At 42.9% G+C, this 14557-nt stretch overlaps 1 protein-coding gene across 2 annotated transcripts in view; it reads right to left on the bottom strand.

Moving 5' to 3' along the window:
• AGBL1 (AGBL carboxypeptidase 1) overlaps positions 1 to 3932 on the bottom strand; it is a 680934-nt gene extending 677002 nt beyond the window's left edge. For both annotated transcript variants that reach the window (XR_011601025.1, XM_070953407.1), the window contains exon 1: positions 3799 to 3932. Coding sequence is in view for 1 of the 2 variants with exons in the window: in XM_070953407.1 (XP_070809508.1) it covers positions 3799 to 3849 (51 nt within the window). In the remaining variant the exon portion in view is untranslated. The remainder of the gene's footprint in view (positions 1 to 3798) is intronic.
• Between the last annotated feature and the right edge of the window lie 10625 nt (positions 3933 to 14557).

Genomic DNA, 14557 nt, shown 5'->3' with positions numbered 1-14557 from the left:
TAAACATTTTGATAACAAGCACAGAGTGCTCAGGCTGGGTTTGCCAGAAATAGCTACCTCATTTGTGTCTCAGTCTGTTGGGCAAACACAACCAATGATTTATTAGGCAAGTGGATAAAAGAAACTGCAGATTTTCCTCCATAATTAAGGCTGGAGCATATGGCAGCATGTAATGCCCAACAAGATTTCAGTTAAACGTGTTTGTTCTCTATTTCTTTGCCTTTCTGGAATGTGTCTTGGCAAATGAGAGGTGCATCTAGTGGGTTGCATTACTCTGTCCTACACCTAGAAGATGTATGCTTTAATAATTGCTGTGAAGTTACATAAACACACAAGAGACAAAGCTAAATAGGTAAAACAGAACTAACTACGTCATTGCCGGATTGACAGATTGACTGAAGAGATATCAGTCAATCATGAAGAAGTTGGCTAGAAAAAACTTCCACATCAAGGTGAAGATAGTTATTTTTCAAGAGGTGCTATTTAGTGACCATAGCTAATAGGTAAAGGTAAAGGTTCCCCTTGCACATATGTGCTAGTCGTTCCCGACTCTAGGGGGCAGTGCTCATCTCCATTTCAAAACTGAATAATAATAATAATTAATAAATAATAATAATAATAAATAATAATAATAATAATAATAATAATAATAATAATAATAATAATAATAATAATAATAATAATTTTATTTCTATACCGCCCTTCTCCCGAAGGACTCAGGGCGATGTACAGCCTATTTAAAAACACAAGACAAAACAGCAATTAAAATTTAAAATAATTAAATAAATTTGGCTCAGATTTAAAACCCCAGAAAATTTAAATACCCCAATTTAAAACTATTATGTTGATAGCCCGGCCTGGTGGAACAACAGGGTCTTCAGTGCGCAGCGAAACACCTGGAGGTCGGAGATCTTATGTATTTCCGGGGGCAGTTCGTTCCACAGGGTTGGGGCTCCCACAGAGAAGGCCCTCCCCCTGGGTGTCGCCAGCCGAAGAGCCAGCGCTGTCCGAAGACGTCTCCATGGTCATGTGGCCAACATGACTCAACGCCAAAGGTTCATGGAACACTGTTACCTTCTCACCAAAGGTGGTCCCTATTTTTCTACTTGCATTTTTTACCTGCTTTCGAACTGCTAGGTTGGCAGAAGCTGGGACAAGTAACGGGAGCTCACCCTGTTACACAGCACTAGGGATTTGAACTGCTGAACTGCCAACCTTTTGATCGACAAGCTCAGTGTCTTACCCACTGAGCCACTGTGTCCCTAATAACTAATTACATAACTATATTAATAACTAATAACTAAATTATATAACTAATAACTAATTAATAGCTAATATATATATCGGCATATGGTCCGAAAGGGCGAAAGGGTCAAAACTCAAAGAACGCCCAGTATGAAGATATTCCTAGGTTGAAACTCAAGAGAAAGCATCCTTATCCAAACTCTGAAGAGCTCTATCTGTCAGGGACAACAATTCCCTTTTATGCTATTCAATTCCCTTTTAACAACAATTCCCTTTTAAGCAAGGAATGCCACCTTTGCACTGTCTAAGGCTCGGGTCTGCAACCTAAAACACTCAAAGAGCCATTTGGACCCATTTCCCACAGAAAAGAAAACACCGGGAGCCACAAAACCTGGGCGGGCGTGGCCAACTCAATGTCACTCACTTCCACCAGTCACATGACACACACACACACCAGCCATGCCTTGTCATTAGGGCAGAGAACTGGTTGTTAAAAAAAAAAACTGGGAACCACAAAATCTTTTTGACATCTCTCTCCCTCTCTCTCTCTCTCTCTCTCTCTCTCTCTCTCTCTCTCTCTCTCTCTCTCTCTCTCTCTCTCCCCCGCACTCTCTGTATCTCTCTGTCTCTGCCCCAGCCGCTTCTCCATCCCCCGCCATCGCCCTTACCTTCTCAGGCCAGGCGAGGAGTGACTGGGAGGGAAGGGCAATGTGCAGGGCCAGCCAGTGGTGGGATCACCTGACATGAAGCCACAGCAGAGGGCCCAAAGAGCCACATGTGGCTCCGGAGCTGCAGGTTGCTAACACTCGGTCTAAGGCTAATGACAGTGTCTAAAATAATCTCCTACAACATAACTAACAATCAATGCTGGAACCATGCTGTAGAATTATGATAAATCATGGCAGAATGATACCCCTAATTTCTAAACTGAATACTATCCACCTACTTGTAAATGGATTTTTTTTTTTAAAAAAAAAAGGATGCTAAGTAGGCTAGTTAAGACTTCGGTTTTGCTTCAGCAAAAGGAAATCTTCAATTCGGCAACTCTGATTTCCCCAAATTAGTTCCAGGCAGAAACCTGCTAATCCTGAACATTTCTACCCTTCTTCGCCTACTTGCTTGCCTTAACTCTTCCCCCAGCAATAGGCCTGCAGCATCTCCTCTAATACAGGTTATGATGTTGTCCTGACTCTACAGCGGCTCCTGAAACCTAGACTCAGGATGCTGAATATTCCAGCTGGAGAAGTTTTGAAACATTGAAAGCCTTAATTTTCCCATGATGAAAACACTCTTATTTTCTGTTTGCAGTTGAGAACATTTAATTCCCTTTCTAATGTCCTGGGGTAAACTACAAAGAATCCCAACGCTTTTCTTTGCTTTCACTTGCCATGTTTAAACACAGATTGATTTAAGCAACCAGTCAAGAATAGATACACACACACACACATACACAAGAGAGAGAGAGGGGGGGGGGAAGGGCGGGAGGGAGAGAGAGAGAGGAAGAGGAAGAGAGGAAAAGAGAGAGGGAAGGAGGGAGAGAGAGAGAGGGAGAGAGAGGGAGGGGAAGAAACAGAGAAAGAGAGAGGGGAGGGAGGGAGGGAGAAAGAGAGAGAGAAAGAAAGAGAGGGGGGGAAGGGCGGGAGGGAGAGAGAGAGAGAAAGAGAAAGAGAGGGAGAGAGAGAGGGAGAGGGAGAGAGGGGGAGAAACAGAGAAAGAGGGGGGAAGGGAGGGAGAGAGAGAGGAAGAGAGATGGAGAGAGAGAGAGAGGGAGAGAGGGAGGGAGGGGGAGAAACAGAGAAAGAGGGGGGAAGGGAGGGGGAGAGAGAGAGAGAGAGAGAGAGAGGAAGAGAGAGAGGGAGGGAGAGAGAGAAAGAGAGAGGGCAAAGGGAGGGAGGGAGGGAAAGAGAGAGGAAGAGAGAAAGAGAGAGGGGGGAGAGAGAGAGTGAAAGAGAGAGGGGGAAGGGAGGGAGGAAAGAGACATCTGTCTCCCTAAACAGATCTGAATCCAGACTTGTCCCCTATTTAGCAAAGTTCTTATCTTTAAAAAAAATTTCAAGCACATAGAGGGAATTTTTTTTATATTGCTCTAAAGCTGGAAACACCAAAGCTTGAAAAACAGATGGAAAAAAAAAAAGACCTCATAACTCCAGTCCAACAATAATATGTTTCAAGCATCACTGAATAGTCAAATATTCTGGGTGCACGGGATTATTCTCTTAGGTGAGGTATTTCAGAAGCATTGTACCTAAGGTGTAACTGGGGTGGGTGGGTGGGGGAAGGATGGTGAACCATCCTAAAATAACCACATGGCGAAGTCCGTAGCAGAGGGGAGATCTGAAGGCAGACTTCCTGCCGGCGTAGCAGTGCCTCTTTTTATGCATCCACCGTGACTAGTGCGGAGAACGCTCTCCTCTGATTTGGGATGCAGGAAGTGTAATAATATATCAAAGTTTCCACTACTAGACAAGTCCCCCGGCTTTGCCTTGAGGGAAAGGAAGGGGAAGGAGCCGCACAGCCATCAGATTTCTCTCCAGCTAGTCGAAGTCTTCTTACCTGAAAAGTAGAGAGAAGCACCTGCAAGCCACTACTTCCTTGCTCAGCCATGTTGCTGGGCTTGAACTCACCCCAAAAACTTTTAAATTCCAACAGAAGTTTTTTGTTTGTTTTTTTTTAAATCCAACTGCTGTTGTCTCTGTCCTGATCAAGAGAGCAGCTCAATCCCAATCAGGAGAGAATAAAACAAAAAACAAGAAAAAATCAAAGCAACACCATTCTCGACCTTCACACATGGAAACAAATAACACGTATACAGACAATATGCATCAGCTTCCCACCCAGATCTCTGGGCTCTTTGCTGCTCTCCCAGTGTGGCAGAGAGATTAATTCCTATATAAAGAATCCAGGGGATTAAGAAAAGCTCTCGGCAAAAGGTCTGGATGTTTAGTGCACAGCCAGAGGCACGCAGGGTGGCTGGCCAGGAGGGAAGAGAAGGGAAAAGCAGAAAAAGAGGCAAATTTGCATAGTCCTCCGGGCAGCAGGACCAAGGAGTGGGCGGTTGAACTTGGCTGCCTGACAGGCATTCTCAGCTGACCGGCTGATCAGTTCCAGAGGACTTTCTGAGGCCACTTGGTGTGTCTGCTTCTGTCCCGGTGAAATCAGAGAGGCCCGCAGATGGACATGAGACACACAAGTCCAGGGGAGCCATGGGGCACAAAGAAGGAACATTGGCAAGCTCTTAAAGACGCACTTCAAAATTGAGGCTCATCCATCAGGCGAGCTGTGGTTTCTTCGGTCTTCGTTTAGCAGAGCGCGCAAAGATGGATTGTACAGTCCACTTTTTTGACGGCGCCATGTACTGTACGAGCCCAAGTCATCGAGGCTTGTTAAACAAATCACAGCTGCAAGCAACCGTGCTTGTGACAACATGGAAATCTTTGAAGGCAGCCTTCAGTCTTGCACACGTTTAATACACAGCAGCTCATCCATCTGTACTTCCCTCAACTCACTGGTGAATTTTAATGAGGTCACCTTAGGTCCTCCAAGGCCACAAAAATGCAGTTTCTGGCTTCCAACAGTCTATGCCAATGACCAGCAAGCCAAGTTCCTCAAAGTTGATCTTAAGCAGCTTGGGATTCTGAGAGCAGAATAGAATTGGCAAAGATTGATCAAGGATGGCTATGTAGCCAATTTTGCTGAAGAACAAGGATTGGAGGACAGAAAAATCGTCATGCCCCTCTCTCTTTCTGGAATTATACTTGGATGAGTTTTATTTATTTATTTAGTTAGTTAGTTTGTCAAACATGTATGAGATAACAGATATAAGTATAAACATGGATATGAACACAGGAAATCAGTACAAATAAATGGGGAGAGTAGGACAGGGACGGTAGGCATGCTGGTGCACTTATGCACGCCCCTTACAGACCTCTTAGGAATGGGGTGAGGTCAACAGTAGACAGTCTAAGGTTAAAGTTTTGGGGGTTTGAGGATGAAACCACAGAGTCGGGTAGAGCATTCCAGGCCTTGACCACTCGGTTGCTGAAGTCGTATTTTCTGCAATCGAGTTTGGAGCGGTTCACTTTAAGTTTGTATCTATTGTGTGCTCATGTATTGTTGTGGTTGAAGCTGAAGTAGTCATTGACAGATAGGACATTGCAGCAGATAATTTTGTGTACTACGCTTAGGTCAGACTGAAGGCGGCATAGTTCTAAGTTGTCTAAGCCCAAAATTTCGAGCCTGATGGCATAAGGTATTCTGTTGTGAGCAGAGGAGTGGAGGACTCTTCTCATGAAATACCTCTGGACTCACTCAATTGTATTAATGTCCGATATACAGTGCGGATTCCTTTCTTCCCCATTTTTTCTTAGATGGCTTTACTTGCCTGTTCCTCGTCTCACCGTTTCAGCTTCTGGGGCTATGAATTCAGCAGGATTAGAAAGAAGAAATACTCCTAAAAATACTTCTCTCTAACCAATCCCACTAGAATTTAACTTGGAGGAAAAATAACACGGCTGTCAATGATGTTGCCAGGGTCAGTCCTTGAAGTATCTGTCTCGCCCTGACAAGACCCAGAAAGTCTAATAAAAGAAGTTTATGTAATAGCCAAGGCAGACTTGTGGGATAATGTTCTATCATGAGCAAAGGAACGGAGGGCGACAAAAACCTTTTAAGAACTTATAAAAGCTTGGCTAGAACTCAACATGCTTCACTGATTAATCCACTGGCTGCAAAAATGACTTTAGAGCTAATTAAAGGCAGCTTAAAGAAGCTGTTGTGCTGTTTTCTCTCGCTTCTCACTTTCCCCATTCTACAGATAAATGCATCTATCACTGGAGCTGGATGAAGCCATCATTACCTAAAGACTAAAACAACAAAAACTCCAAACCATTTGCCTAGTTTATGGACATCACATTTTCTCTTTTTCTGACACCAAGAGTTACAGAATTATAATAAGGTAAAGGTAAAGGTTCCCCTCACACTTATGTGCTAGTTGTTCCTGACTCTAGGGGGCAGTGCTCATCTCCGTTTCAAAGCCAAAGAGCCAGCACTGTCCGAAGACGTCTCCGTGGTCATGTGGCCGACATGACTAAACGCCAAAGGCGCACAGAATACTGTTACCTTCCCACCAAAGGTGGTCCCTATTTTTCTACTTGCATTTTTTATGTCCTTTCGAACTGCTAGGTTGACAGAAGCTGGGACAAGTAACGGGAGCTCACCCCATTACGCAGCACTAGGGATTTGAACCACTGAACTGCCAACCTTTTGATCAACAAGCTCAGCAGCTTAGCCACTGAGCCACCGCATCCCTCATCACCACATACCAATTCTTCTCAATTCGTACGTCCTTTGCAGTCCCACAAAACTCCAAAGAAATATCCTGTTTCTCCAAAGTACACATCATGACATAGCCCGATCAGTCATGTGTTAGTTTAGTTTGTTACAGGAACCCAACCAACCCAACCAATGTAGTTATGTGAATTTCATGGGGAGGGGCCTCATTAACTGGCAATATAATCTGGGAAAATATACTGGAGTATCTGTTGTGCTGTGTTGTTTTTCAGGATTTCGGGTCTAGAGCAGGGGTCTCCAGCAAAGCTGGCTGAGGAACTCTGGGAGTTGAAGTCCACAAGTCTTAAAGTGGCCAAGGTTGGAGACCCCTGGTCTAGACAAATAGACCATTTTTGCTTCTGAAGATGCCAGCCACAGATGCCAGTGAAACATCAAGAAATCTGTGGTCTATACCTCAGTCACTAAATCCTAAAGACCAATATTGCCCAGTATTTTTATTACCTTGGAATCAAATTTCACTTTCTGAAAATATACATAATATAGTGAAATTAGACAAGATCTATATTCCTCCCAGTTTCAGAAACTAGGACTACCGTATTTCCCCCAAAATAAGAATGGGTCTTATATTAATTTTTGTTCCAAAAGACACATTATGGCTTATTTTCCAGTTAGGTCTTATTTTGGGGAAAATACTGTACTAAACGCTTCCATCTGGTTGACAATCTTAACTGGGGCTTATTTTTTGGGTAGGGCTTATATTACAAGCATCCTGAAAAATCATGCTAGGGTTTATTTTCTGGTTGGGTCTTATTTTCGGGAAAACAGGGTACCAGAGATGGTCAATGGGAAGAGATTTTGAATGGGTAAAAGAAAGTTCTTCTTAACCTAACAGACCAGCAACCTGTAGAACTCTACCACCGGTGGAAAGAAAACACTGAACTATCCTTCTATTCTCTCTCTCTCTCTCTCCCCTGCCTGCCTACCTAGACCGGTACCTACCTACCTATCAATTGCTATCTACCTACCTACCTACCTAAGTATACGGAAGACTGGGTGATGGCCACTAACTTGATTGGCTTTAAACAGGGATTAATCTTGAAGACTCAACATTGGGAAGAACAATTTCTCTGGCGCGCTGCTTGGAAGAATCCAAGAGCTCAGGATACGCGTGTGCTTGCCGCGGCCTGATAATTCAGCCGCCACCGCCCTCTAGCATCGCACTAACGCGGAGACTTCTGGCAGAACTTTGGGAGGCGTTAGGAGCGCTCGTTAGCGCTCACACGCAACGGCGGCCCCTTCTTCGAGCGCGGCAGCCTTCCAGCGACCCTGCACCTACTGACAGCAGCAGAGAGGCCTAAATTCCATCAAACTTCGTCAGCGACGCCCCGAAACTGGTTCTTTCCCACGTGGCCGCCATTTTGTGACCGCCGCCATTTTGTGACATCGGAGCCAGGCCTCTGCGGTGCTTTTGGACGGATCTACTATCAAGCCTCCACTTCTGCAGGAGCTCTCTGTAGTTTAGAACATTTATTTTGGTGGCGAAATCTCTTGCTTTACGCTACTCTCGAGTAGTCCCTTTGCCTGAATTGAGATCTTGGGATTTTGGTCTGTTTTTTCCTACCTATCTCATACCAGACCTTGGAGGAGACCTGTTCTTGGGGTTGTAATCCCCCCCCCTTTAAAAAAAAAAAAAAAAAAAAAAAGCAGCGCGCCCAGAAAGGATGTTCAGGTAAGCAACATCCATTTCCAGACACCAGTTGCAGGAGAACAATAGAGTACAGAGGATATATCGTATCTCTTGCCTGTATTCCAGCATCACTTGGATGGTCCCAGGGATGAAATCCAGCAGGTTCTGACAGGTTCTGGAGAACCGGTAGCGGAAATTTTGAGTAGTTCGGAGAACCGGCAAATACCAACGCTGGCTGGACCCAGAGTGGGGAGGGAATGGAGATTTTGAAATATCCTTCCCCTGGAGTGGGGTGGGAATGGAGATTTTGCAGTTTCCTTCCCCTGCCACGCCCACCAAGCCATGCCCACCAAGCCACGCCCACAGAATCGTTAGTAAAAAAATTTGGATTTCACCACTGGATGGTCCTGATAAGACCCCCAAATGTTGGACTAAGGTGAACCTTAGCATTCTCCAACAAGGCTGTTCTTACATCCTTAACATTTTGCCCATTTTTCACTGTTTAAAAAGAAAAAGGCAAAGGAATAATCGGAGAAGAATTGTTATAAAATTTAAGACAATATATCAAACGGATTAAATACATATAGCAGCAAAAGGGTTCCTTTACAAGGCACCAAGGAGGATAAAAATAAAGATCATTACAAGCCTGGCAAAATAAAAAGTGTTTCATAGCCCATTTAAAACTGGACAGAAATAAAAGGCGGAAAATTCTTCCAAATGCAGATTTTTTTTTTTTTACCAAAGAAGTCTCGCCTAACAACTCTTCCCTTTCTGACTTTTACTAATCGAAAGCCAATGTGTAAATTCTCTCAAGCGAGGAGTGGGTTTTGGGTAGGTGAATGTTGGCATAAGGATAATTGTTCTGCTAACTTAGCCTTAAGGACTTTTTAAATCATCACTAGCAGCATTATATGAGGTGGAAATGCATTCCTGTGCTACCTTCCTCCCAATCCCTTTTCTAAAAAGGTAATTTCATCTGAAAATAGATGGGATTTAAAAAAAAACAAAAAACCACACACACACACAAGGTTCTCTGCTAGCAATCAGTTCTACAGATATACAGAAAGGCAACTTCTGAATTTCTTGTCCACGTGAATATTCCTAAATAACTTGGGGAAAATACAACTGCGATTGCTGATGGAGCTGTGATCTCCCACTGAATCTGATTTAAGAATTTTACCGCCTCACCATCCTGACAGACTAAATGGGGCCAAAAGGTTAAACTGTTGATTTCAAATGAAGCTTTTCGACTGGGATCAATTTATTCTCCTTTGACCTGGGCAGATTGTCAATAGACTACAGAAATAGTTTGGGTTAGGCTCTTGTTCATGTCCCATTAATGGTAAGCTTCTCTTATTTAAAAAGAAAATGAAAATAAAGCATGGACCCACCCACTTGGGAGCTTGATTGTAGTCAGTCAACAGATGGAATCTGTTCCTCAATTGTAATGAATAAAAAGGTAAATGTAAAGGTTCTCCTCGCACACATGTGCTAGTCGTTCCCGACTTTAGGGGGCGGTGTTCATCTCCATTTCAAAGCCGAAGAGCCAGCGCTGTCCAAAGACATCTCCATGGTCATGTGGCCAGCATGACTCAATGCCAAAGGTGCATGGAACGCTGTTCCCTTCCCACCAAAGGTGGTCCCTATTTTTCTACTTGCATTTTTTACATGCTTTTGAACTGCTAGGTTGGCAGAAGCTGGGACAAGTAATGGGAGCTCACCCCGTTACGCGGCACTAGGGATTCGAACCGCTGAACTGCCGATCGACAAGCTCAGAGTCTTAGCCACTGAGCCACCACGTCCCTTATAATGAATAAGGCACCATTTTTATTTTTTTATATATTTTGTGTTTCCCTAGACCACCCAGTCATCAAAGATGATACCAGCCAAAGCATAGAAAAACTCAAAGAAGTGGTTCAAGGTTAGAAAAGGTGGAGGGACCTGACTCACAGAATTGCCAAGAGTTGGAGACGAATGAATGGATAACATCAAAATCAGACTGCCTATCTCCCTTAATTAAGGTGGTCTTAATTGGTCAGTCTTAGGAGGTAGGAATCATTTGCTCTTCAATAATGCCCCCTCCCTTTCCTTCAAGAGAAGATGAACTGCCAGGGACTACATAGACAATCTCTGAAATCAGTGGTCAGTTTTACTTACCTTTGCCACTGGTTCTCGCGTACGCACTTCGCTTGTGCATGTGCAGAGAGTATTTGATGACTTCCAGGCGGGTGGACAACGCCTCCCACCTTCGCTACTACCAGTACTCCTGAACCGGTGCAAACCGGGAGCAACCCACCACTGCCTGAAGAGTTTTATTAACATTTGTATGGAAATGGCTTTCCATTACCTCCCTGTGGAAGACAAGGGATTCATTGTCCATTTGAAAACAAGGAATTTTTTAGTGAAGTATTATTTGGTGAAATTTTTGGTGAAGTAATACATTGAAGTATGCATTAGGAGTTCTGGTGGTGCAGTAGTTGAAGTGCAGTATTGCAGGCAAACTCTGCCCACAGCCTGGAGTTTGATCCTGATGGATCTCAAGGCTGACTCAGCCTTCCATCCTTCCCAAGGTCAGTAAAATGGGACCCCGATTGTTGGGGCAATATGCTGACATTTGTAAACTTAGAGAGTGCTGTGAAGCACTACAGGGGTATATAAGTCTTAAGTGCTATAGCTATTGCTATTGTATTAAACTGACCCATCCCTGCTCAGCTTTTAGGATATCAATCATGGTCAGCTAGGTGTTGCTGACCAGTTAAAGACTTGCCTGAGTTAGACTCACTCCTTGATGATTTCATGCCATTCTCTTGGCATGAAATGCAGTTTTCCATTATCTACTACAGTGGAGCTTCCTGATGACCTCCTACACAAGTGATATCTAAGCCCAAGCCTGCTTCATTTCCAGATCCAGATAGTCAACCAGATGGTACCTCCAGCCAAGAGGCTACATGAAGAAGAAAAAATCAAGATCTTCCTAAGACAAACCAAAATCCCAGACTGCTTTTGTCATAAAGTTGTCATTTTAATAGACTCCTCAGGCTTAGGATGAACAAAATAACACAATGAATGATGAATATATGTAAGAATAAAGTTTTAAAAGGCACTGCTGCTTTCAAAAACTACCTAAAACAAAATTTCTAGTAACTGATCAACCTGCCTAAAAATTCTTCCTTGAAAATAATCAAGTTGCGTTTCTAAAGGCAACCCTTGTGCTAAAGGCACACGTGATCCAAAGGGTTCATAATGTACAGTAATAGCAACCTAAAGCACCTGCATTGAAAATCTTAAACCTAAATGCATTTCAGATTAATTCAAAACACCATAAGAGATGCTCGCCAACATTGTTTGTGTCAACCGTAATTGAAAGCTACTTTAAGAATGGAGATTCATTTGTAAAATATAGCTACAACAGGATTACCCATGCAACAGCTGTACCCCGAGGACTTTGGCAATAATCCAGCTCTGCTGTGTAGTGAAGAGGTACAAACTGTGCAAAGTCTATCATCTATTCTTTATTTGGTACAATTAAGCAATACGAGAATATAGAAGATTAACAAACCGCTTATGAACAAATAGCAAAGGAATCACAGACCAGTAACGGCATTCATACAAATTACATGAGAGGGGCAAGGAAACCACTATAGCATTTAAGCTAATGCCAAGGAACATGCCTGCATCTGTTCTCCAGCTTTCAAAACTACATTGATCAGTAATTTTGTGATTGATTCAAGTGTGTTACAATATTTACAATATAGACTTCAGTGATCTATTTTTTCTACATACATCAGTGAAAGTTTCAAAAAAATTTACTAATTTCTGTGGGTCTGACTTGGTGGGCGTAGCATGGCTTGGTGGGCATGGTTTGGTAGACGTGGCAGGGGAAGGATACTGTAAAGTCTCCATTCCCTCCCCACTCCAGGAGAAGGATACTGCAAAATCCCCATTTCCTCCAGATCAGCAGGGACTCAGGAGGCAGAGAATAGATCTGCAGGGCCAGTCAGAGGTGATATTTACCGGTTCTCCGAATTACTCAAAATTTCTGCTACCAGTTCTCCAGAACTGATCAGAATATGCTGAAACCCACCTCTGACATACATATACATTTCAGATCATTAGCTCTCTGTCTTGCCTACTTCACAGGATAGCTATGTAGGATGGGGAGAGGGGAATCAATACATACAATATATGTTACTCCATGAATCCTGTTGGCACATTGGTTAGAAAACCCAGATGGTTGGGGGCTATATGCTGACATGTTTAGAGGCCTGAAGGGTAAAACATATGAAGAATGGTTGCAGGAACCAGGTATGTCTAGTCTAGTGAAAAGAAGGATTAGGGGAGATATGATAGAAGTGTTCCAATATTTGAGGACCTGCCACAAAGAAGAGGAGGTCAACCCAGGTGTGGGTTCTACTTACCTTTACTCCTGGTTCACAACGGGGCCATGCGCAGAAGCTTCCTGATGACATCAGGGTCAGTGGGCGGAGCCTCCCGCCAGTTTTACTACCGGTTCTATAGAACCGGTCCGAACCGAGAGCAACCCACCATTGGGTCAACCTATTATCCAAAGTACCAAAAGACAAGATGAGAAACAATGTGTCAGCACTTCAATTGGAAGATGGCCAATGAGTGCAGAGGAGTGGGGAACGGAAAGGGAGGGTTTTGGGTCTGGAAGTCAGTGTTGACTGCGATGGAGTCGGACTTTGAATGTCATGCTTAATAAATGGGAGTTTTCTTCAAAGACTTTGTTTGAAATGCAATTTATTTGAGACGACCTCAAATCCCGACACAATGGATGGAAAGTAATCAAGGAGAGACGCAACCTAGAGCTAAGGAGAAATTTCCTGACAGTGAGAATAATTAAGCAGTAGAACGGGTTGCCTTTAGAAGTTGTAGGTGCTCCATCACTGGAGGTTTTTAAGAAGCGAATGGACAGCCATTTGTCCAGAATGGTATAGGGTCTCCTGCTTGAGCAGGGGATTGGACTAGAAGTCCTCCAAGGTGCCTTCCAACTCTATTATTCTGTTATTCTTCTATTCTGTTATCGCTATTGCTATGTTATTTGTTTAAATTTGAATGAGCTGAGATCTTCATAAGGCGACGCCACCCCGTCTACAGGACTCGGACTGGAGAATTTTCTGGTAGGTTTTCTCCTGAGCTTTTGTCCTGAGATAATTATTTATTATCTCTTTCATTCTAAAAACTCAAGCATAATTATAAGCTGGTTTAGCTTTAATAGACAAGTTTCTGTCCCTTGAAAGGCTCACCACAAAAGTGGAACAGATTAAAACGACGAGAGAGAACAAAATGTGACATGAATTTCCACAAAGTAAATCTTCCTTTTTTCTCCTCAATTTTCTTTTCCCTTTAATGTTCAGCTTGATGAGTGATCAAACAGATTTTATGGCACACTTTATTTTATTAATATGTTTGATTATTCTTTTGTTTGATTACTCCAGCACAGAATTCAGACTGCTTTGCGGACAGTCTTTACAGAAATGGAGAATACAATCTTACTTGCCCATCTCACAAAACCAGACTTAGTAAGCAGCCCTAACTTGCAAAATATCGTTTGCAGCAATATTCTAGATCAAAAGTAAACCACATCATGGCTTAGAACAATATTCAAAATTAGTCAAAATCTATAGAAATTCGACAGGCTCATCCATAAACTAATAGATAGATAGATAGATAGATAGATAGATAGATAGATAGATAGATGGATGGATGGATGGATGGATGGATGGATGGATGGATGGATGGATGGATGGATGGATGGATGGATAGATAGATAGATAGATAGGTAGGTAGGTAGGTAGATAGGTAGATAGATAGATAGATAGATAGATAGATAGATAGATAGATAGATAGATAGGTAGATCGGTAGATCGGTAGATCGGTAGATCGGTAGATCAGTAGATAGGTAGATAGGTAGGTAGGTAGGTAGGTAGATAGAGATAGATAGATAGATAGATAGATAGATAGATAGATAGATAGATAGATAGATATAGATATATGTAGATTTTCACGAGTACAGGTATGCAAGTCTTGGTGTATTCAGGTCTTCTCCTGTGTAAGATTGAGAGCACTTAGGCAATATTTAGGTAGAATCTCATCTGCCATCATCAGGCTTATGCAAGAGATCTTCTGCAGCAACTGCCGTTACTATTTCAAATCTGGTGCTGGTAGTCTGCTTTGCTGGGATGGCCCCACCTCTTCATTCTGATTGGTTGGGAGTCCCAGTCTATGTCTATTGGCTTGGCTTAGCAATTAGAATAGAATAGAATAGAATTCTTTTTAGTGGCCAAATGTGATTGGACACACAAGGAATTTGTC

Source organism: Pituophis catenifer, unplaced genomic scaffold (assembly GCF_029215685.1).
Source record: "Pituophis catenifer annectens isolate HBS135680 unplaced genomic scaffold, rPitCat1.0.hap2 SCAF_14, whole genome shotgun sequence".
Lineage (NCBI taxonomy): Eukaryota > Metazoa > Chordata > Lepidosauria > Squamata > Colubridae > Pituophis > Pituophis catenifer.
This window is presented reverse-complemented; position numbering and strand designations above follow the sequence as displayed.